Source organism: Marmota flaviventris, chromosome 18 (genome assembly GCF_047511675.1).
Source record: "Marmota flaviventris isolate mMarFla1 chromosome 18, mMarFla1.hap1, whole genome shotgun sequence".
Classification (NCBI taxonomy): Eukaryota; Metazoa; Chordata; class Mammalia; order Rodentia; family Sciuridae; genus Marmota; species Marmota flaviventris.
Genome location: NC_092515.1, coordinates 13,129,752 through 13,154,424, shown reverse-complemented (window position 1 = coordinate 13,154,424; position 24,673 = coordinate 13,129,752). Strand labels below are relative to the sequence as shown.

The window sequence follows — 24,673 nt, the reverse complement described above, 5'->3', positions numbered from 1 at the left end:
GACCCTTGTAATTCTGCAACCCCACACCTGAAGCTCAGAAGCTCTGGTATGCAAATATCCCAAAGTGTTCAGTTCTCAAATTTATCTACTGACCCTACACCACTGCAATCCTTAGTCCTGGGGTGCTTCCTCCTCAGGTGTCACAAATGCAGTCCAGAAGTCTACCCTGCTAATCTGCCCCCTCCTCCTTGCTTGCTGGCTGTGTTCCAAAATAGCTCTGTGCATGGTGGGGGGTGTAGCTGGAAGGAGACAAGAGACAATTATGTAACCAGGACCAAAGGCCAGACTTTGATCTCAGCAGTATAAAGATAGACCATCCCAGCCTTCCCTACCTGTTTGTCCTACTCTCTGCCACCATGCTGGCCTCAGGGCTGCTGCTGGTGGCTTTGCTGGCCTGCCTGAGTGTAATGGTGTTGATGTCTGTCTGGAGACAGAGGAAGCTCGGGGGGAAGCTGCCTCCCGGACCCACTCCACTGCCCTTCATCGGGAACTACCTGCAGCTGGACACGGAGCAGATGTACACCTGCCTCATGAAGGTGCCACCTTCCAGGGAGATGGGTGAAATGGGGTGGGCACAGGGACTTCCCAGTTTCATCAGGGCTTTGTGGCAGAGGATTGAACCTGAGGAGCTACAGTCCTAGGACAGGAGAATTCTGAGTGTTGGGAAGCCAGGACCTAGCCAGGAAAGACAGACCTTGAGATCATCTGATGTCAGACTGGGGAAAAGACATCCCAATCTCTGACACAGAGGGAACTGAACCAATTCAGGGAACAAGCCCTCTAACCACTCCCATCGTCCCCCATCAGCTGAGCAAGCGCTATGGCCCTGTGTTCACGGTCCACCTGGGGACTCGCCGGGTCGTGGTGCTGTGTGGCTACGATGCAGTGAAGGAGGCCCTGGTGGATCAGGCTGAGGAGTTCAGCGGGCGAGGGGAGAACGCCACCTTTGACTGGCTCTTCAAAGGCTACGGTAAGTGGGACAGCACCTGGTGGCCTCAGTTTTCCCAGCCTGCCCCAAGTCAGCTGCCCTTGAGCTTGTGCAGAGCCTCTGTCTGGTCTTCTCTGCGTCCCTGTTCACTGTTGCCTCTCCCTGTGTTGGACTCTGGCCTATCTTCAACCTCCCATGTCCCAGTCTGTCCCTGCTTCTCTCTACCTGTCGCCCTGTTCTCTTCTTTCCTTGGATGGATCCATCTCTTGGCTCCTCGATTTTGTCACCTCAGCTTCTGTGCTCCCCGTGACTCTTTCTCTCCTTCCCTCCCCCCTTCTTCTTCATCAGTCACAACCTCACAGTGACTCTTCAAAATCCCCATCTCCACCCTCTGCTGAGAGTCTCTCCTCTCTCCAGACCTCTTCTCTTCTCTCCCTGTGTTTTGTCTCTTCCAATTGAGAAGCCTAGACACTTTATATTTCCTCAATCTCACTCTGTCCCTCTGTCCCTCGTGTCTCTGTATCCCCAATTTCTTCATCTGTCTTATCCACTTTTCTCTTCTCCAGATTTTTCTCTTTCCAAGTTTGGATCAGTGCCTGTCATTTTGTTCAGCGCTCCAGCTCGGCGCCTATGGTCCCCTGCTCCCTGCCTCTCTGTGCAACCCTCTACCTTTTGGGCACATTCTTTGGGGTGCTCTGTGGCCCGCTGGCCCCCACCCTTGTCAGTGACTTCCTCCCGCCACTGCACTCACCTCTAGGGGTAGTGTTCAGCAATGGGGAGCGCGCCAAGCAGCTGAGGCGCTTCTCCATCACCACCCTGCGGGACTTCGGAGTGGGCAAGCGCGGGATACAGGAGCGCATCCAGGAGGAGGCAGGCTTCCTCATCCAGGCATTCCGTGACACCTGTGGTGAGCCCGGGGCACCGGAGCAGGCCAGAAGGAAAAGGAAATCCCCCTCATTGTGTCGCTGGATGGGGTCTTAGGTGGGGAAAGGGTGTGTGTGGCCGCCATCTGTGGCATGGGGCTGGGAATGTCCTTGGCTCACATTCTGGGACTGGTCTAAGATGGCCCCCTTGGCTCTATTCCAATCCCGGTCTATCACTCCCACCTTCTCCCCACCCCCAGGCGCCTTCATAGATCCTACTTTCTACCTGAGCCGAACAGTCTCCAATGTCATTAGCTCCATTGTCTTTGGTGACCGCTTTGACTATGAGGACAAAGAGTTCTTGTCACTGTTGCGCATGATGCTGGGAAGCTTCCAGTTCACAGCTACCTCCACCGGGCAGGTAACTTGTTCCAGCTGGGCACCACCCCTGCCACCACAGTGGCCAACTGCCACAACCCCAGCCCCACAGGGCAACCGGTGTCCCAAACTGCCATCCCCCTCCATTGATAAAAACCAGCCCCCAGCTGCATTCAAATCCAGGACAAGTGACAAGTGTCCAATATATGGTTTCCAAGAATACCTGTATACCTCAACAGACGTCCCCAACAGAGCCTGCAGGAAACACAAATGGCTTCAATCAGCTGAGATGTTCCCAGCCCAATTTGCCTTCATCTCTAGCAGAGCCTCCCCACCCAACCTTTCTGAATATTTTAATACCTGGACAAATGACCACTTGAGTTCCCTCCTGGGTGCCTGAATACCTGGTGCTGCAAAATCCAGGCCACCAACACCGTTTCACCTCTATCATGGTGTCCCAAGCCAGTCCACAAGTGGTCCCTACTCTGCCCACTGAATTACCTGAACACTTGGGTCAGGCACCACAACCAAGACTCCAAATATTGGGCACTGAATGTTCCCTAAACACCCAAATAAGCGTCCTCCAACACAACTCACTCACACACCTAAAGGGGTCCCTCTGTGCAGCCCATTGGATACCTAAAGAGGGGAATAGTCAACCCCCTCACTTTGCCATCTGAATAACAGCATTTAATGTCTGAACACCTGGTTAGAAGCTCCCAATCCAGTAAGTATATGCACAGCTGTCTCCAGCTGAGGTTGCCTGAATGCCCAAACACCTAATAGGTGCCCCCCCATAAAGTCCCACCTGAAAATCTCAACAAAAATGTCTCCCAACACAACCTCACCTGAATATCTGCAACCTACATGCATGCTCCAATCATCTCCCCTAAATTCTTAGACAGTTGCCCTCCTACTTAACCCACAGGAACACTTTATGCTGCCTTCCAGCCCCACCCAAATACTGAACACATGGGGTTCAGCTGCCCTGAACCCGCGCCTTTCTCACCTGGAGACAGGTCCTACTCCCACTGGGTGCTGCGCACTGACAGCTGTCTGGTCTTTGCTTTCTCTTTCCGCAACCACCAGCTCTATGAGATGTTCTACTCGGTGATGAAGCACCTGCCAGGACCTCAGCAACAGGCCTTTAAGGAGCTGCAGGGCCTTGAGGACTTCGTGGCCAGGAAGGTGGAGCAGAACCAACGCACTCTGGACCCCAACTCCCCGCGGCACTTCATCGACTCCTTTCTTATCCGCATGAAGGAGGTGCAGCCAGCAGCCAGGGTGGGGAGGTCCAAAGCCAGGCAGTGGGAAATAAGGCCAGGGAGGGCAGAAGAACAGAGGCCCAAATTAGCCTCCCTTTGCATAATCCTCATGGTCCCAATCATAATTAAACACCACTATTCCATCTGCCAAGCCCTTGTAAGCCCAGAGGAACGTGTGCATACCTCTACAGTGCTGCCATGAGCCAGGCACTATTTTGAGTGCTTACTTAGCATCTACAACAGCTCTTGAACAATGTTTTATTATGACCCCAATTTTACAAGTGAAGAGACTGCGGCCCACAGAGTATAAGTAACTTGCCTAAGATCACATAGCAAAGAAAAGTGGACCCTAGCTCAAAACAATGTCTCTCTGACTCTGTGGCTGATGCTTTCAGCCACCAAACTGTCTGATGTTTTATAACCTGGTCATCAGTCACACTCATGTGGATAGGTGACTTGGCTTTACTATGTGACATTGAAAGATCTCACCTCCAACTGCATGTCATTCTCTTTTCTGTGCGGCAAGGAGATAGGGATTTATGGAGTCTGATGTTCAAAGGATTAGGAAGGAGATCCTCTAAAGACTTCACTATGTTTTGGGGAACAGATGCTGTTGCTTAAAATTCTTTGTTTCAGAAAAACTATCTTTAATGCTCCTGAATCACTCCATCTTCACATCTCCACCCATGTTTCTCAGTCTCTCTCCACCCCTGTCTCACTAAATACCCTGTAATTGAAAAAGTGACAACTGGCCTGGTCATGAAAGAATAGATAGCCATCAGGGCAAAGTACATGAGAAGAGCATTTTGGACAAAGCCAGAATTTTACTCAAAAGCTTGAAACCTGGGCAGAGCCCGGCAAATCTAGGCCCCCTTCCTCTCACCTTAGGTCTGGACCTAAGAGAGATGGTCCAAGGTAAAACCTCAGAAGGGCCCCAAAGGGAAGACTTTGGGACTTGGCCTGAAGGCCTCTCTCCTTTCAGGAGAAAAATAACCCCAACACAGAGTTCTTCATGAAGAACCTGGTGATGACCACAGTGAACCTCTTCTTTGCTGGCACCGAGACCGTGAGCACGACCCTGCGCTATGGCTTCCTGATGCTCATGAAGCACCCAGAGGTGGAGGGTAAGGCTGCAGGGACAGGGGAGTGGAGGCCATAGACCCTTCAAACTCCTCTGAGCCAGCTCCACTGACTCCACCTCTCTCAGGTCCTTGGCCAGGGGTGGGGGATATTCAGTGGATAGGCATCAGCCAAGTAGCCATGAAAATATTGGAAGTGTGTGAACCAGTTAGCAAATTGCTCCTCTGCTAAGCCCACTAAGTCCCACTGTCCGCTCCCCAGGCACTCCCTAGGGCCCCTGACTTGCAGCTCCCATCTGGTACGATCAAGTTAACAAGACCCTGCTGCCACAATGTGTGTGGCCATTGGTTGTTCTGAATGGTCTAAGGGGGTGTCATACAGAGGTGCTTGCCATTCACCCAGGTTTACGTGTTTGGATTGTCGTGCCTCTTCTCCAGCCACTAGGTACCTAAATACCGTCTTCCTTTTCCCTCAGCCAAACTCCATGAGGAGATTGACCGGGTGATTGGCAGGAACCGGCAGCCCAAGTTTGAGGACCGCGCCAAGATGCCCTACACAGAGGCCGTGATCCACGAGATCCAAAGATTTGGAGACATGATTCCCATGGGCGTGTCTCGCAGGGTCATCAAGGACACCAAATTTCGGGACTTTTTCCTCCCCAAGGTGCTGACCTCTGAGCCACTCCCTGGGACCCTAGCACCCCATCCCCATCAATAGATTTCCAATCCCTATCCCACACCCTCCATCAAAGAATCATGCAACTGCTGTGTGCCTTGCATCTTGCCATTCATAGACTCCTGTGTCTCCAGTAGCAACAGTCTTTCTGTCTCAGGAGAATCAACCCTATGTCTCCCAACTTCGCTGTCTCAAAAGACACAAATCTCATTTCCCTAGACCTCCTGCCTTCAGGACAGGAACCTCATGTCCCCCACACATCCTGCCTTGAGGGACACAAATACCAATATTTCCCCAAATTCCCCCAACCTCCAGCCTTGAGAAAGATGAACCCACATTCCCCAACATCCTGTCCCAGGAGACAAAGACCCTGTGTCCCTTAACTTTACTGCCTTAGAGAGCGTGAACCCCCAACTCCCCCATACTTTCTGTCTCACACTTCATACCCCCCAAAGCTTCTCTCTCAGAAGAGCCCTGTTCCCACGCCTCCCATTTCTCTTCCGGTGGGGTAGCCTAACTCTCTTTTTGGTGCCTGTGAACTTTCAACACTCTCTTCTTCTAACCCATCTTATCCACCCCTCCTCCCCCCTTATTCAGGGCACAGAAGTATTCCCTATGCTGGGCTCTGTGCTGAGAGACAACAAGTTCTTCTCCAACCCTGAAGATTTCAACCCCCAGCGCTTCCTGGATGACAAGGGGCAGTTTAAGAAGAGTGATGCATTTGTGCCTTTTTCCATTGGTAAGAGACCACCACCTGCTGCCAGGCCATGGCTCACACCACCAGTGGAAGCTCATCCCAGCTTCCCTCTCTAAGTGTAGCCTAGCATCTTTCTCCAGCTCTAAAGTCCCTCTTGAAATCTACCCTGGAGCCTACCAGCTGCAACTCCCGTAACAACCAGGACCTATATATCTGCACCCAGGAAAAGGGAAGGGATGATCAAATCTCATTTAGAAATGGTGATGATGAAGGATCAGAGAGAGTCAGAAATCCTTTTAAGGACACACAACAACATCTTCAGATTCTTAGAAGATGACAGCATACAGCCGTATTTGAGAATGTATTTGGGGGTAAGGGGCACTTAAACTTCCCAGTGCTACAGGCTGGCATGGATCACCCCAGCTCATGTGCCAGGGAAATGGAGGCTCAGAGAGGATTAGAGCCCTTCCTGAAGGTCTCTCGGGTCACAGGGCTGCAGCCCCTACTCCCTGGGAGAATGCTGCAGGCATCTGGTACTGGGGTGAGGCTGCAGAGAGCTGTCTTCACCTCGGCCCCTCCCTCCTCTCCTCTTCAGGAAAGCGGTACTGTTTTGGAGAAGGCCTGGCTAGAATGGAGCTCTTTCTCTTCCTCACCACCATCTTGCAGAACTTCTGCCTCAAGTCCCCACAGGCGCCCCAGGACATAGACGTGTCTCCTAAACACGTGGGTTTTGCCACCATCCCGAAGACCTACACCATGAGCTTCCTGGCCCGCTGAGCTGGGGCCCAGCCAAGGGGGAGGCAGGGTTAAGGGGAAGGGAGAGTGGAAGTAAGAGGGAAGTTTGATAATAAAAGAGGGAGAAGAGTAAGAACAGACCAACAGACTGCCTTTGCCGGACATTGGACCCTGAGAGCAGGGAACCCTTACACTATGCGGTGGTGGTAGTCGCAGTCGTAATAGTAATAGTAATAATAATAACAGCTATTATTTCGAGCAAGCATTCTTTGTCAGCTCTGTGCTAAAAGCATCTAATGATCTCCCAGCTTAATTCTCAAAAGCCCACGTGAAAGGGAACAGTGTTCATGCCCATTTTTAAGGTGACACGGCTGAGGCTTAGAAAGTTTAAGTCACTATGTGAACACAGAACACAGAACAGAAGTGCCTAGCAAATGCTTCAACATCTGTGCCCAGACTTTGGAGGAGATTTTAAAATATCATCACTTCCCTGAATAAAACAACATATTTATCTACACTCCTGCCTAATTATGCAGAACATGAAAACCAGCAGTCATCATCTGTGTGTCTGTCAGAGAAGGCCAGTGTGTCGGACTCAGAGTCCATCTGGGGAAGTAGAATCAGGCCTCTCATTGAGGTGTGTGAGGGAGATGAACTCTTTCAGGGAAGGCCAGAATTTTGGATTTGAGTACAGCCATGAGCAGGTGTGTGTTCATGCACAGATGTGTAAATGTTACAGAGCTGGGGCCTTTCAAGAAACCAAGGCCTTGTGAATAACCCACCTTCAAACCCAATTCTTGTGATCAATTCAGAAAGATTTCAGATATGTTGCTCAGAGTATAACATGAAGGAGTTTTTTGAAGGGACAGGTAAAGGGAAAGGGGACACTCTCAAGGAAGAGAGTGGCTCCTCTCAGAGAGGAGAGGGACAACTTGCCTCTTCTGCATTCCAGTATTTTGGGGGATTCCAAAGAAGTTTCTAGAGAGTTCAGCCCAGATTCATCCCTTGACATTTGACTGACAGCAAGATAACATCAGACTTTCAAGTCCCAACTGCCATGGCAACTCTATGTTACCTTTGCCCCTGCCGATCACTTCTAATTGGACTCTGCCATACATTCTTACAGATTTTATGGTTAGGAGGAACTATCTTTATTCCCCAGAGTTTCAGGATCTGGTCACAAAAGTCTTCACCTTAAGGGTAACTTGGATTCCTCTTGTCAACAATATTTTGGGCCTGCATTTCTCCTACAGTTAGCAGAGAGTTTGCTGAGAAATGCAACATAACCTGTTTACTTTAGCAGGCAGGGATGCAGGTAAATTTCTTTTTGGAAAAGAAAGCACATGGGGGTCAGCACAACAGGCCGATTTGGTGGAATTATTCTCTCAACCTCGTGTTCCCTTCATTCACATGTGTCTGTTCCCTAACACAAGGATATGATTACATATTCTGCCATGGGTTTCCATAGGTGAGGTGCTCTGAGGAGTCAGTGATCAGCTGTAAGACCCATTTTCAGAATCACCTGCTTCCTGCTGTCAGATGAGATAATGCAAGTCTCCTAACAAGGAGGATCCTTGAGGAGTATACATAATCTGAGCATTTGTATACATCAGGATCTCCACATTTCTTAAAAAGGCGAAAGATTTATACGATCTGAAGAGAAACCAGAGTATATCCACATTTCTTAAATGTTACACACACACACACACACACACACGCACACACCTCCTTTTAACAAATGAAGATTGAGATCCACCAAAGAGAAATCTGTTCCCTTGGACTTTGCAAGTTTCCAACAGGAAGTGATTCTCATGTTTCTCGATTTCTGTTATCTATGTCTTACAACCTGGGTTCTATAAATGGTCTCTTCCTGTTCACTGGAGTGGGAATGAGAATGGACTCAAAGACTCACACCCCTCTGTTGTTACCAACATGCTGGTCAACAACCGGCATCAGCATCAAGCCACATCCTCTCATTTGCATGTCTCCTTAAAGAGCTTCTAAAATCCTTGACTCAGGGAATCCTTTTTTAAATCTTTTTTTCTTTTTTTAATATTTTTTAATTGTCAATAGACCTTTATTTATTTATTTATATGCAGTGCCGAGAATCGAACCAGGGCCTCACATGTGTTAGGCAAATGCTCTCCCACTGAGCCACAAATCCAGCCCAGGGAATCTTAGAATTGTGCAGTGACAAAACTGTCATATCCTAAAACTGTGATGTCTAAAATTCAGAACCTTGGAATGACAACTACCCAGAAATTTCCCCTCAGAATCTTCGGATCACTGATACTTGGAACTCTCGGTGCTCACAATTTTCATAGAAGTTGCCCCACACACATTTTTGGGAAATGTATTCTAAGCACCTCAGTGGGAGCAAATGTCTGTCCTCCAAGCTAAATGTTCCTATTGAGAAAGAGGAGAGGAATGAGAGGCTGGTGCCATTTGTGGGTTCTGCCAATGAGACACACCTCTGGTGGAAGACAGAGTGGCGGGTAGGTCTTTACCCTGTAAGAGGGGAGAGGAGAGAAAAAGAGCAAGTACTAATTCTCATAACCCTCAAACTTATGCCTGGTAAGAAAACCAAAACCAAAACCAGGAGTTCATCAAGGCATTTCCAGAGGTGCCACCAGCAGCCATTTTCACTTGTTCAAACAGGATGCTTTCAGCTGTGGGGCTCTGGAACGGCCAACTCCCCAGCTGTGCTGAGACTGAGGTGGGAGCATGACCCCTGGATCTGGGCCAGGCTTTGCTGCCATCTTCTTGGGGCACTTTCTCATCTCTCCTTCCTCACAGTAGTGATGTGCAGGTTGACAGATAGCCCAGTTCTGGAGAGCTTAAAACCCTAAATGGTTGTAGGGATAGATGGATGAGATGGGGGTGATGTTTTGTGAGTACCTTTATTTCCACCAATCTTTCCAACAAGCCCAGAGTTCCAAGAGTAAAGCCACATACATGCATGAATACACACACACACACACACACACACACACACACACACACACCTGTTCTTGCCATGGTGACAACTGCCTAGGTTGTGCCAGAGCCTGTGCTTAGCCCCTTGTATTAACTTCCCAGGGCTACCAAGGCAAAATAACACAGAATGGGTTGCTTCAAACACAGAAATGTATTGTCTCACAGTTCTGAAAGCTAGCAGGTCAAGATCCAGGTGTTGGCAGGTCATGCTATTTGAAACACAAAAGGGGAATTTTTCTGCGCCTCTTCCTAGCTTCCTTTTTGTGTTCCTGGGCTTCTAGCTGCATGACTGCCGTCCCTGTCTGGCCACCTTGTTATAAGGACACCAGTCACATGGATTAGGAACCCACCCTACTCCAGAGTAACCTCATCTTCACCACATCTTCCATGACCCTATGCTTAAATAAGGTCACATAGCAGGGGTCCTGAGGATTAGGACTTGAACCTTTTGGGAGCACACATTTCACCCCCATAACGTCCCTATGCATGGCACATTCAATCCTATAAACCAGCCTGTCAGGCAATTCGATGACGCCAAGTTAAGGATGAGTTCACAGGCTCATAGGAAGTTTAGGAACCTGCTTAAAGTCACACAGATAGGACACAATGAAGGTCATAAAGTGGATACAGGACAGGGAAATTCTGATGTGCCTCTCTTGAGCTTTCAGAGAAGAGTTAGAGACAACTCCAGACCCAGAGGAACCCTGGGGGAGGAATCAGCTTTAAGGAGAACGTTTCCCAAGGAAAAGAGGTCAGAGGCTGGGATTTAGCTTCCCATCATCCCTCACTGAAACCCATGATGTTCCATTTTGGGCTGCTTCCACGACTCTGGCAGGCCTGTGGACATGCATAGTATTTCCAAGAAAAAAATGCTGGAATAACTGAACATCCACCTGTGAAAAAATGAATCTAGACCCAGAGCTTATGATTTTCACAAAAATTAACTCTAAGCATACCCTAGACCTAAATACGAGGAGAAAAACTGTGAAATGTTTAGAAAATCCAGGTGACCTGGATTTGGTGATCAAGTCTTAGAATAGCAAATGCATAATCCATGAAAGAAACAACAAATATGTTCAATTTACTTAAATTTAAAAACTTACAAGCTAAAGACTGAAAGAAAATATTTGCAAAGCATACTTTCAACTCTGTATATGAATAATACAAGAGCTTCTAAAATTTGATGGTAAGGAATAAAACAACACGATTACAAATAGAAAAAAAATGGGGAAAAGATGTAAATGGACATCCCACCAGAGAGAATGCATGCATAGCAAATGAGCAGATGAAAAGAAGCCCAACATCCTGCGTCATGAGGGAACCGCAAACTAAAACCACAGTGGGGGCTGGGGCTATAGCTTAGCTGGTAGAGAGTTTGTCTCACATGCACAAGGCCCAGGGTTCAATCCCAGCACCATGGGAGAAAAAAAAAACAACACAATGAGACACCACGGTAGATAAGATACCACTGTGTACCTATTAGAAGGGCTTCATTTGAAACCCTGACAATCTTAAATTCTGGCAAGGAGATGAAGCTCCAGGAACTCTCCTTCATCACCAGTAAGAATGCAAAAATGGTACAGTCACTTTGGAAGATAGATTGGCATTTTCTTAAAAGTCAAGCATATGCCAACCATGTGATCTAACAACATGCTCTTTATAAAATTTATTTGTAACTTTTATACAAAACATGAATATTACAAATATTAATGGTGTACCATGTAATGTTTGGGTACATTGAGCAATGTATAAATCAGGTTAAGCATTTATCTCCTCAAACATCATTTAATCAAGGTACAAATTTTAGAATCCTTTCTTTTAGCATTTTGAAAGGACTGTATATATTATTGTTATCTATAGTCACCCTACTGTACAACAGCACAGCAGAACTTCTTGCTTTTATCTAGCTGTAACTCAGTAACCACTGATCAAACTTTCTCCAGTTCTCACCCCAAGTTGCCCCAGCCTCTGGGAACCACCATTGTATTCTGAAGTTTGGTGAGATAAGCTTTTGTAGATTCCACACATGAGTAGGATCATATAATTCTCATCTTTCTGTGTCTGGATTATTTCACTCAACAATCTTCAGTTCACCACATGTTGTCACAAATGACAGGATATCATTGATTTTTGCAGCTGACAGTTCTCCGTTATGTATATGTACCATATTTTCTTTACCTATCTATTGGTTGGTGGACATTAGGTGTTCCCCACTTTTGAATATTGTGAATAGGGCTGAATAAATACAGGAATGCAGATGTCTCTTCAACATACTGGTTTCATTTCTTTGGATAGATACCCAGTAGTGGGATTCCTGGATCATATAATGGTTATAGTTTTATTTTTTAAAGGAAACTACATACTGTTTTCCCCAATGGCTGTGCTAATTTACATCCCCACCAGTGCTGTGCAGGGGTGCACTTTTCTCCACATCCTTGCTGGGACTTGTTGTGTTGTCTTTTTTGATAATAGCCAATATTACTAGGGTGAAATGCCATCTCACTGTAGTTCTGATTTACATTTGCCTGCTGGTTAGTAATGTCAACCATTTTTTTCATGTACCTGTTAGTCATTTGTGTGTGTGTGTGTAAAATAGTATACAAAAATATATATAATTTTAAAAATCTGTAGTATTAATTAAAGAATTGTCTATTTAGATGTATTATTCAGTTTTTAATTATGTTATTATTTTTTATTGAGTTTTTGGTGTTCCTTATATGTTCTGAATATCAACCCTTTGTTCAATATACAGTTAGCAAATACTTTCTCCCTTTCTATAGGTTGTTTCTGTATTCTATGATTGTTTTTTTTTTTTGCTGTGCAGAAGCCTTTTAGTTTAATGTAATTCCATTTTTGCTTCTGTTCCTTGTGCTTTGGGGGTCTTTTCCAAAACATACTTGCCCATTCCAATGATGACCATTTCATCTAATTTCAATTGCCCCTACGTTATCCCCAAAAGATAGGATAGGAAGGAATTCTTCCAAACATATTCTGTAAGGCCAGCATTACTTGTGAAGCAAACCAGATAAGGACACATCAAAAAAGGAAACTATAGGCCAATATAAAATAGTATATAAAAATCTTGATGAAAATAGACACAAAAATCTTCAACAATAAACTAGAAACCAAATGCAACAACACACTAAAAATATTATCCATTACAGTCAAGTGGAATTCACAGAGGTTCACTGTGGTCGATTGGAATTAAGTTATGGAACCAGCTCAGGTGTTTGTCAACAGATGAATAGATAAAGATGTGGTATGTATACACAATGGAGTCTTACTCTGTCATGAAGAAGAATGAAATTATGTAATTTGCTGGTAAATGGATGAAATGGAGAACATCATGCTAAAATGAAATAAGCCAGAAACAGAAAACTAAAGGTCAAATGTTTTCTAGCATATGCAGAAGTTAGAGCCAATTAAGGAAAAAGGGGGAATCCCAGGAAAATAGAAGGAAGTTCAGTGGAATAGAGTAGAGAGAATTGAGAAGAAGGATTCTGTAGGTTCTACTCAATTTTTATGTGAAAGCAAAACTACTTGAAAAATAGTCTATTCATTGAAAATAATAAGCCCAGACAATTCACCATGTAAACAGATGAAATGAGAAAAAGTCATGTGATGGAATAAACATATGCAGGAAAATCATTTGGTGAAATTCAACCCCTATTCATAATAAAAATTCTCAGCAAATTATAAGTAGAAGACAACTTTTCCAGCTTGATAAAGACTATAAAAACCTACAGCTGATGTTATATTTAATTGTAAAAGATTGAGTGACTTCCCTGCAAAATTAGGAACAAGCAAGTAGATCTGTTTTCAACACTTTTGTTAAATGTATTACTGGAAATTCTAGCCAACATATTAAATCAAGGGAAAAATAAAATAAAAGGCACTCATGTTAGAAGGGGAGAAATAAAACTGTCTCTACTTGCAGATGAAACAATGGTCTATGCAAAAAAATCTCCAAGAATCTACCCAAACATACCCTCCTAGAATTAATAAGTGAGATCTGCAAGGTTAACATACATGTGAAAATTATTTTTTATTATTTCTATATACTAGCAATAAACCTGAAGAAATAATGCTTTAAAACATAATACTACTACAGTCACTCAAATATACTTAATTATAAATGTAGCAACATTTTCACACTACTTGTATTCTAAAAACTACAAAATACTGATGAAAAAATCAATTACTATGTAAATAAATGGAGATACATACCATGTTCATGGATTGAAAGACTCAACATAATGAAGAAGTCATTTCTCCTCAAATTGATCTATAACTTTAACACAATTAAATACAAGCAAGAATTTTGGTGGATTTATATAAACTAGTATAAAAATCTATATAGACTAGACAAAAAAAATTTCAAATAAGGATAAAATGGGAGGAAACACTCTTTCTGATTTGTTCCATGGGAATAAGGAAAATCTGTATTTAGACATTAATTTGTACCTTACAGTTTCATGGGAGAGGAAAAGAACATACAAAAATTAGTACACTAAGTGTCCATCTTTAGAAATTTGAGAAAATCAACACAGAAAACGAAAGATAGTGCAAGAATGAAGACAGACGTCAAAGAAAACAATTTTAAGTCACAGTGCTTAGGATGAATTCAATTTCTATGTCAACATGGTAACATTACAGATTCCTTCTCTTCTTTTTAGTGTGAAATAATCATAGATTCAACGAAAAAGATATAGAGGCCCCATGTATCATTTTTCTAGTAGTACTATAGGGGAGGAAAATTTTACCTCACAGGGTATTTCAGCTGTCCCTAAGTATAAAATTAACATTAGAAAGATTCACAAGAGCAAAGTATATGGTTTCTATCTTTGCATGGGAATCTCTTCAGGAAAGAGAAGACCCAAAGGAGCAGTTAGAGCCAGATGCTAATATACTAAGTTCAAAAAGAGTAGTGAATTTTGAATATATGGCAAGACAAGGGGCTTGAGCATGGGCTAATCATGGAGGAGTACTAGAAAGTTAAGGGTTATTTTAACAAGCTTTGTTTGTATAGAATTCTGTTTAATTCTCCCTAGATTCTACAGGTAAGAGCCCAGTCTGTCAACACCTTGACTGCAATGTCATTGGATCCTAACCAGAAAATGCAGTGAATGCATGCTGAACTTTCTGCCTCCAGAACTGTGAGCTAATAAGTTTGTGTTGCTTCAAGATGCTATAATTATGGTAACTTTTTGTACAGCAACAACTAATATTCAGAATCACCGTGTTCAGAGGCCAGTTTTGCCAGTGCTGTTGGCAAAAATTGTATACCACAGTTATTTTGTCTACTTGGTTGTTCAATACTTCTTTATAGTGGACACTTTCACCAGCTCGGGCTCAGGTTGACTCCTTTATGGGAAATGTCATTAAAGTTCCTTTTGTCAGGCTTGGGGTGTAACTCTAATTCTAGAGTTCTTACCCAGTAAGTTCAAAGCCATAAGCTGATTCTAAGTACTGGAGAGAGAAAGAGAGGGAGAGAGGGAGACATAAAAGGAGAGAGGGAGAGAGGGAGAGGGTAAGGGAGAGGGAGAGGGAGAGAGAATGGGAGAAAGAAGAATAAAGAGGAGAAGTTCTTCTTGCCCAGGAAATCTTACCCAGGGACTGTGACTAGGATTCAATGGTTCTGTGGACTCCTTGAATTTATAACCAAAACCCACTGATTACAAATATTCATGAGGGCTCTGTCTCAAAAATGAATTCATAATAATCCAAAACAGTTATTTGTTTTTCTATTAGGACAGTAAGAGGAAATTATGGAGCAAAAAGAAGAAGAAAAGTCAAGGTGGCAGAGACTAGGAGGTTGTATTTCCCGATATCCCTCATAGTTAGGACCAAGAACATGGGCACATGTCTTATGTAAGTAAGAACTGCATCTTCTTGTGTTGAGTGCATGTGACTTGAGGGATTGTTTGTTACAGCAGCTAGCTCACTAAGATGAGGGTCCAAGCACACCTTCTTGGAATTGTACAAAAATCCCTTCCCCTTTCTTCCTCAATTCGCCAGCTATCTGCAATCCTCAGTGGCACTGCCGCATCCCCACACCATTCACTCACCCCTGTCTCTTTGCTCTTCATCTTTTCTTCCACCAATCACCTTCCTCACCTGGACTTCATATATGTGCTGCACAACTGCTTCATGGAATTATAAACTGTCTTCTGCTCTCAGTGTTTCTTCCCCTAGTCTAAGCACCCCACAAGTCCTCTATTACTATTACTATTCTTCTCTACAGTGCCCCCCACTCCTTTCTTAGTTTTTCAGGTGAAATTGACTGTGGTCATTCATTTGTCAATCATTCTTTCATGTTAAATACATATAGACTTTTGAGTATGGTGGGTGATGGGTTAATCCAGAAATAGTCTGAAAAAATAAGATACTTTAATTCTCTTACAAATTCTAGACATTCAGCAGTTGTCAGTACAAGATCATTATGGTTCTCCACAGGGTTGGGCTCTTCTACTTTATTGCTCTACTGTGTGTTTTCCACTCTCAGGATCACATCATGGTGCATGATGACTGCTGGAGCATCAGGCATTGATTACACATCCCAGCTGTCAGAAAAGAGGAAAGGTCCAGGTGTGGTGGGACAGGCCTCTAATCCCAATGATTCAGGAGGCTGAGGCAGGAGGATTCCAAGTTAAAGATCAGCCTCAGCAATTTAGTGAGGCCCTAAGCAACTTGGCAAAATCCTGTCTCAAAATAAAAAATAAGAAGGGCTGGGGATGTAGCTCAAGTGTTAAGCATCCCTGGGTTCAATCCCTAGTGCCAAAAAAGAAGAGAAGAGAAGAGAAAAGGAGAGGAGAAAGAGGAGAGGAGAGTGAGGTAGGAGAGAGGAGAAAGAAGGAAATATAAGAAATAGAGGAAATGGGGTCATGGAGTTAAGGCATGTGTCATTGATAGAGATACCAAGAGGGTGCCACATGGCCATTCTACTAAGTCCCATTGGCCAGAACCGAGTTATGTTGCCACATTCACCTGTAAATGAGGCTGGGAAATGTATATTATTTAACTCTAGGTGGCTCTATGCCCAATGACAACCTGGAATTTCTGTTGCTGTGGAAGAAGAGATAAGCAGATTTCAGGGAACAATTGGTGGTCTCTATTAGAGTGCCTATAGGCTTATTTTTCTAGGGATAAAATTTCTGACTTTTATCAGATTTCCAAACATGAAGGAACAAAAGTTGTCATGAACCACTGAAACAAAGGGCAGAGATACTGAGCTAAAACTAGACAGACAAATACAAAGAAGTGTCTATGATTGGAAGCCATGCTAGAGCTTGACGAGGGGTCTTGGAACTTCCTGAAGTTTTATTCAAAACTCAGTGCAGAGCCACATTTTTCTGTGAAGGACGATGAAAAGTTTTCATGAGGGTCCACAAGCCCTCAAAAAATGAAAAAGAAGCGCAGACCACACTCTGGCTTCCCACTGTACACGTGGGAGACCAAGGCCCTGAGGGAAAGGTTCCTGCTTGTTGTCACTGGGTGTCCCTGGGTAGGTGGAGCCAGCATTAAAGTTGTGTGTGTGTGTGTGTGTGTCTTTCACCTCCTGACACTGGAAATGGTCCCACCCACTGCCTCATGGGTGCTTTTCCTGTTCAGATCATTCAGTCTTTGCAACAACCTGAGGCAGGTCTCAAACACTTGTTTTATCGCTGCAGTAATTTGGCTGAGACAAGTGAGATGACTTTCCCTGGGTCACAATAAGTTTCCATGTGACTTTAAAAAATGTAATCACGTTTATTTTATTGGTAGGAAACTAAGAAATTTCATGAACTAAGAAATTGATTGTAGAATCCATAACATGATCAAAGGTTTTAAATAGAGTTCATGTCTTAACTCTCATTTCCCATCCTTTAATCAATATAAAAATGACCTCTTTTAATGAGGTGGAAAAAATGATCCAATATTTACCATACTGAAAATAATCCTCCTTAATTTAATACTCCTTCTCTCTAACCTCTTTGCTTTCAGTAAGTAGGATTTCAGAGCATGAAAGTAGATGGGTTTTATATGGCTTCATAGTTCCTGAAAATATTAACTAAAATAAAATTCCAACCTAAAACATAGTAACTAATGCCACTTTATCAATTTTATACTTGTGGCACAGTGTATGGTTTCAGGTGTAAAAGAAGCAAGAGGAGTTCCACATGACACTTGAAACCCTGCATTATAACTTTTATAGGCACAAACTTCTGTGAGTTTTAAGTTTGGCTGACCCTGTTTATTCCTGACCTCAAGGGCAAGCAGGCCTGCTTACAAACAAGCAGCACCTACAGGTGGTTCTTAGGTTAAACGTGTTCACACTCTTCACAGTAACGTGGATATTATGAAGATGGCGATTGTATGTCACTAGTCAATGAAACCTCTTCCTTCCTTCATGGTTTCTTTAGTCATTTTTTTTTTCAGAAGACAACAGCTTTTCAAAAAATCTGAATCTTCTAAGGACAGATCATATCCTAGTAAAAGCTAGAGAATCCCACTAACCTTGGGATGTGATCCACAGCCATCTGCCAGATCCTTCTGACCCACAAATTTGTTCAGGAGAGAGAGAGAGAGAGAGAGAGAGAGAGAGAGAGAGAGAGAGAGAGAGAGAGAGAGAGAGAGAGAGAGAGAGAGAGAGAGAGAGAGAGAGAGAGAGAGAGAGAGAGAGAGAGATGAAGTTCTCATCTTGGGACTATGGGGGTGCCAAGCAAATTTTTTCAGATAGGAAATTTATAGTTGCCTCTGCTGGAGATGACCATGGCTGTCCAACACCGGCCAAGTTTGTGAACAGGGTGCAGTTTACATAGACACCTGAAGAAGATCATGTCAAAGGCTGACTTTCCCCTCTCAGGAACAGTGTGAGCCAGTCCCCATTGTCCTGGCGTGCATACAGGAGCAAGATGTGGTGCAGGTTACAGAGGTCAAGTGGCCAAGCTTGGCAGTGATCTAGAGGCTTGGCCAAGCTCCAGAATGGGGCTCCAGCAAGCTCCAGCACTTGTGATCCTCACTGGATCCAATCTGAGAAGGCAGGGAAGAGGCACAGGAATTGGGAAGCAAGGCCCTTAGGAAAGTGATTGACTGTGGATTAAAGAAACTTCAAGGTTGAAATGCAAGGAACTGGTATGCTGGGATTTGAAGTTAGAAATGTCTAAGTGTTTACACACACACACACACACACACACACAAACACACACACATTCCAGCAAAGATAAATCCATACAACCAGCCTTTGACTGTTATTATTTAGTATCATCTTGAGTAGCAAAGACATGTTGACTAATACCCTTTTTTAAAAAATTTTTATTGTTGGTTGTTCAAAACATTACATAGTTCTTGACATATCATATTTCACACATTTGATTCAAGTGGGTTATGAACTCCCATTTTTACCCCGTATACAGATTGCAGAATCACATCGGTTACACATCCACTGTTTTACATATTGCCATACTAGTGTCTGTTGTATTCTGCTGCCTTTCCTATCCTCTACTATCCTCCTCCCCTCCCCTCCCCTCCCATCTTCTCTCTCTACCCCATCTACTGTAATTCATTTCTCCTCCTTGTTTTTTCCCTTTCCCCTCACTTCCTCTTGTATGTAATTTTGTATAACCATGAGGGTCTCCTTCCATTTCCAAGCAATTACCCTTCTCTCTCCCTTTTCCTCCCACCTATTGTCCCTGTTTAATGTTAATCTTCTTCTCATGCTCTTCCTCCCTACTCTGTTCTTAGTTGCTCTCCTTATATCATAGAACACATTTGGCATTTGTTTTTTAGGGATTGGCTAGCTTCACTGAGCATAATCTGCTCTAATGCCATCCATTTCCCTGCAAATTCCATGATTTTGTCATTTTTTAATGCAGAGTAGTACTCCATTGTGTATAGATGCCACATTTTTTTTATCCATTCATCTATTGAAGGGCATCTAGGTTGGTTCCACAGTCTAGCTATTGTGAATTGTGCTGCTACGAACATCGATATAGCAGTGTCCCTGTAGTATGCTCTTTTTAGGTCTTTAGGGAATAGACCGAGAAGGGGAATAGCTGGGTCAAATGGAGGTTCCATTCCCAGCTTTCCCAGGAATCTCCATACTGCTTTCCAAATTGGCTGCACCAATTTGCAGTCCCACCAGCAATGTATAAGTGTACCCTTTTCCCCACATCCTCGCCAGCACTTGTTGTTGTTTGACTTCATAATGGCTGCCAATCTTACTGGAGTGGGATGGTACCTTAGGGTGGTTTTGATTTGCATTTCTCTAACTGCTAGAGATGGTGAGCATTTTTTCATGTACTTGTTGATTGATTGTATGTCCTCTTCTGAGAAGTGTCTGTTCAGGTCCTTGGCCCATTTGTTGATAGGGTTATTTGTTTTCTTATTGTTTAATTTTTTTGTGTTCTTTGTATACTCTGGATATTAGGGCTCTATCTGAAGTGTGAGGAGTAAAGATTTGTTCCCAGGATGTAGGCTCCCTATTTACCTCTCTTATTGTTTCTCTTGCTGAGAAAAATCTTTTTACTTTGAGTAAGTCCCATTTGTTGATTCTAGTTATTAACTCTTGTGCTATGGGTGTCCTATTAAGGATTTTGGAGCCCGACCCCACAATATATAGATCGGAGCCAACTTTTTCTTCGATCAGACGCAGTGTCTCTGATTTTATATCAAGCTCCTTGATCCATTTTGAGTTAACTTTTGTGCATGGCGAGAGAAAGGGATTCAGTTTCATTTTGTTGCATATGGATTTCCAGTTTTCCCAGCACCATTTGTTGAAGATGCTATCCTTCCTCCATTGCATGCTTTTAGCCCCTTTATCAAATATAAGATAGTTGTAATTTGGTGGATTGGTCTCTGTGTCCTCTATTCTGTACCATTGGTCCACCCACCTGTTTTGGTACCAGTACCATGCTGTTTTTGTTACTATTGCTCTGTAGTATAGTTTGAAGTCTGGTATTGCTATACCGCCTGATTCGCACTTCCTGCTTAGAATTGTTTTTGCTATTCTGGGTCTTTTATTTTTCCATATGAATTTAATGATTGCTTTATCTTTTTTTTTCAGTATATTATTGGTCAATTTTACTTCAATAAGCATAAAAATGAACTATTAAAAATGTTAAAGGTCAAGTAATTTTCCTCAGAGAAGTCCTCTTTTAACTCCTTTTCACCATGCCCTGCCTATCAGGCATCATATTTATATAATACAAATTAATTTTTTTAATTTTTTAAATTTTTTTATTAGCTACACATGATATTACAATGATCTTGGTGATTCATACATTTGAATCATTGGGGTATAATTTTTCATTTTTCTAATTGTACAGATTGCAGAATCACACTGTTCATTAGAGTCACCTATATACATACAGCAATCATAATGTCTATTCTATTCTGCTGCCCTTCCTATGCAGAACAGCCTTTTACTTATTTTTTTTCTTTAATTTTTATTGTTGGTTGTTCAAAACATTACATAGTTCTTGACAAATCATATTTCACACTTTGATTCAAGTGGGTTATGAACTCCCATTTTTGCCCCGTATACAGATTGCAGCATCACATCGGTTACACATCCACTGTTTTACATATTGTTATACTAGTGTCTGTTGTATTCTGCTGCCTTTCCTATCCTTTACTATCCCTCATCCCCTCCCCTCCATCTTCTCTCTCTACCCCATCTACTGTAATTCATTTCTCCCCCTTGCTTTTTTTCCCCTTTCCCCTCACTTCCTCTTGTATGTAATTTTGTATAACCATGAGGGTCTCCTTCCATTTCCATGCAATTTCCCTTCTCTTTCCTTTTCCCTCCCACCTCTCACCCATGTTTAATGTTAATCTTCTTCTCATGCTCTTCCTCCCAAATCTGTTCTTAGTTACTCTCCTTATATCAAAGAAAACATTTGGAATTTGTTTTTTAGGGATTAGCTAGCTTCACTTAGCATAATGTGTTCTAATGCCATCCATTTCCCTGCAAATTCTATGATTTTTGTCATTTTTTAATGCAGAGTAATACTCCATTGTGTATAACTGCCACATTTTTTTTTATCCATTCGTCTATTGAAGGGCATCTAGGTTGGTTCCAAAGTCTTGCTATTGTGAATTGTGCTGCTATGAACATCGATGTAGTAGTGTCCCTGTAGCATGCTCTTTTTAGGTCTTTAGGGAATAGACCGAGAAGGGGAATAGCTGGGTCAAATGGTGGTTCCATTCCCAGCTTTCCCAGGAATCTCCATACTGCTTTCCAAATTGGCTGCACCAATTTGCAATCCCACCAACAATGTATAAGTGTACCCTTTTCCCCACATCCTCGCCAGCACTTGTTGTTGTTTGACTTCATAATGGCTGCCAATCTTATTGGAGTGAGATGGTACCTTAGGGTGGTTTTGATTTGCATTTCTCTGACTGCTGGAGATGGTGAGCATTTTTTCATGTACTTATTGATTGATTGTATGTCCTCCTCTGAGAAGTGTCTGTTCAGGTCCTTGGCCCATTTGTTGATTGGGTTATTCATTTTCTTGTGGTTTAATGTTTTGTGTTCTTTGTATACTCTGGATATTAGGGCTCTATCTGAAGTGTGAGGAGTAAAGATTTGTTCCCAGGATGTAGGCTCCCTATTTACCTCTCTTATTGTTTCTCTTGCTGAGAAAAAACTTTTTAGTTTGAGTAAGTCCCATTTGTTGATTCTAGTTATTAACTCTTGTGCTATGGGTGTCCGATTGAGGAATTTGGAACCCGACCCCACAGTATGTAGATCGTAGCCAACTTTTTCTTGTATCAGACACCGTGTCTCTGATTTGATATCAAGCTCCTTGATCCATTTTGAGTTAACTTTTGTGCATGGCAAGAGAAAGGGATTCAGTTTCATTTTGTTGCATATGGATTTCCAGTTTTCCCAGCACCATTTGTTGAAGATGCTATCCTTCCTCCATTGCAAGCTTTTAGCCCCTTTATCAAATATAAGATAGTTGTAGTTTTGTGGATTGTTTTCTGTGTCCTCTATTCTTTTCCATTGGTCCACCCGCCTGTTTTGGTACCAGTACCATGCTGTTTTTGTTACTATTGCTCTGTAGTATAGTTTGAGGTCTGGTATCGCTATACCGCCTGATTCACACTTCCTGCTTAGAGTTGTTTTTGCTATTCTGGGTCTTTTATTTTTCCATATGAATTTCATAATTGCTTTATCTATTTCTACAAGAAATGCCATTGGGATTTTGATTGGCATTGCATTAAACCTATAGAGAACTTTTGGTAATATCGCCATTTTGATGATGTTAGTTCTGTCTATCCATGAACAGGGTATATTTTTCCATCTTCTAAGATCTTCTTCTATTTCTCTCTTTAGGGTTCTGTAGTTTTCATTGTATAAGTCTTTCACCTCTTTTAGGTTGATTCCCAAGTATTTTATTTTTTTTTTTTGAGGATATTGTGAATGGAGTGGTTGTCCTCATTTCCATTTCAGAAGATTTGTCGCTGATATATAGGAATGCCTTTGATTTATGTGTGTTGATTTTATATCCTGCCACTTTGCTGAATTCATTAATTAGCTCTAGTAGTTTCTTTGAAGACCCTTTTGGATCTGCTAGGTATAGAATCATGTCACCTGCAAATAGTGATAATTTAAGTTCTTCTTTTCTTATTTTATGCCTTTAATTTTTTTCGTGTTTCTAATTGCTCTGGCCAGTGTTTTGAGAACTATGTTGAACAGAAGTGGTGAGAGAGGGCATCCCTGTCTTGTTCCAGATTTTAGAGGGATTGCCTTCAATATTTCTCCGTTCAGAATGATGCTAGCCTGAGGCTTAGCATAGATAGCTTTTACAATATTGAGGTATGTTCCTGTTATCCCTAGTTTTTCTAGAGTTTTGAACATAAAGGGATGCTGTACTTTGTCGAATGCTTTTTGTGCATCTATCGAATGATCATATGGTTCTTATCTTTAAGTCTATTTATGTGGTGAATAACATTTATTGATTTCCGAATATTGAACCAGCCTTGCATTCCAGGGATGAATCCTACTTGATCATGATGCATGATCTTTTTGATACGTTTCTGTATCTGATTTGCCAGAATTTTATTGAGGATTTTTGCATCTATGTTCATTAGAGATATTGGTCTGTAGTTTTCTTTCTTTGAAGTGTCTTTGTCTGGTTTAGGAATCAGGGTGATGTTGGCCTCGAAGAATGAATTTGGAAGTTCTCCCTCTTTTTCTATTTTCTGAAATAGCTTGAAAATTATTGGTATTAGTTCTTCTTTAAAGGTTTTGTAAAACTCTGCTGTATACCCATCCGGTCCTGGGTTTTTCTTAGTTGGTAGTCTTTCGATGGCTTCTTCTATTTCCTCAATTGATATTGGTCTGTTTAGGTTGTGTATATCCTCCTGACTCAATCTGGGCAGATCATATGACTTAAGAAATTTATCGATGCCTTCACTATCTTCTATTTTATTGGAGTATAAGGATTCAAAATAATTTCTAATTATCTTGTGTATTTCTGAAGTGTCTGTTGTGATATTGCCTTTTTCATCCCGTATGCTAGTAATTGAGTTCTCTCTCTTCTTCTCTTTGTTAGCATGGCTAAGGGTCTGTCGATCTTATTTAATTTTTCAAAGAACCAACTTTTAGTTTTGTCAATTTTTTCAATTGTTTCTTTTGTTTTGATTTCATTGATTTCAGCTCTGATTTTAATTATTTCTTGCCTTTTACTACTTTTGCTGTTGTTTTGCTCTTCTTTTTCTAGGATTTTTGAGATGAAGTGTGAGATCATTTATTTGTTGGTTTTTTCTTTTTTTAAGGAATGAACTCCAAGCAATGAATTTTCCTCTTAGAACTGCTTTCATTGTGTCCCATAGATTCCGATATGTTGTGTCTGTGTTTTCATTTATCTCTAAGAATTTTTTAATTTCCTCCTTGATGTCTTCTATAACCCATTGATCATTCAGTAACCTATTGTTCATTCTCCAAGTGATGCATGATTTTTCCTTCCTTCTTTTATCGTTGATTTCCAGTTTTATTCCATTATGATCAGATAGGATGCATGGTATTATCTCTACTCCTTTATAATTTCTAAGAGTTGCCCTGTGACATAATATATGATCTATTTTT

General features: G+C 42.4%; 1 protein-coding gene across 2 annotated transcripts; it reads left to right on the top strand.

Annotated features, from left to right (window-relative positions):
- The first annotated feature begins 356 nt into the window (after positions 1 to 356).
- Positions 357 to 6,663, top strand: LOC139702638 (cytochrome P450 2A13-like). 2 transcript variants are annotated; one of them, XM_071604125.1, is made up of 9 exons: positions 357 to 536; positions 808 to 970; positions 1,686 to 1,835; positions 2,052 to 2,212; positions 3,259 to 3,435; positions 4,417 to 4,558; positions 4,990 to 5,177; positions 5,787 to 5,928; positions 6,482 to 6,663. In XM_071604125.1, the coding sequence occupies exons 1-9, from the start codon at positions 357 to 359 to the stop codon at positions 6,661 to 6,663; spliced, it is 1,485 nt and encodes a 494-aa protein (XP_071460226.1). The 2 variants fall into 2 exon arrangements, with proteins under 2 accessions (XP_071460226.1, XP_071460227.1); XM_071604126.1 differs by lacking the exon at positions 808 to 970 and having other exon boundaries at positions 357 to 558.
- The last annotated feature ends 18,010 nt before the right edge of the window (positions 6,664 to 24,673 follow it).

Bases quoted from the DNA above. Each gene is read 5' to 3' on its own strand.
- LOC139702638 (XM_071604125.1), top strand. From the start codon at position 357: ATGCTGGCCTCAGGGCTGCTGCTGGTGGCTTTGCTGGCCTGCCTGAGT. The intron at 971-1,685 runs GTAAGTGGGACA...ACTCACCTCTAG, and splicing joins CTGGCTCTTCAAAGGCTACG to GGGTAGTGTTCAGCAATGGG. The intron at 5,929-6,481 runs GTAAGAGACCAC...TCTCCTCTTCAG, and splicing joins ATTTGTGCCTTTTTCCATTG to GAAAGCGGTACTGTTTTGGA.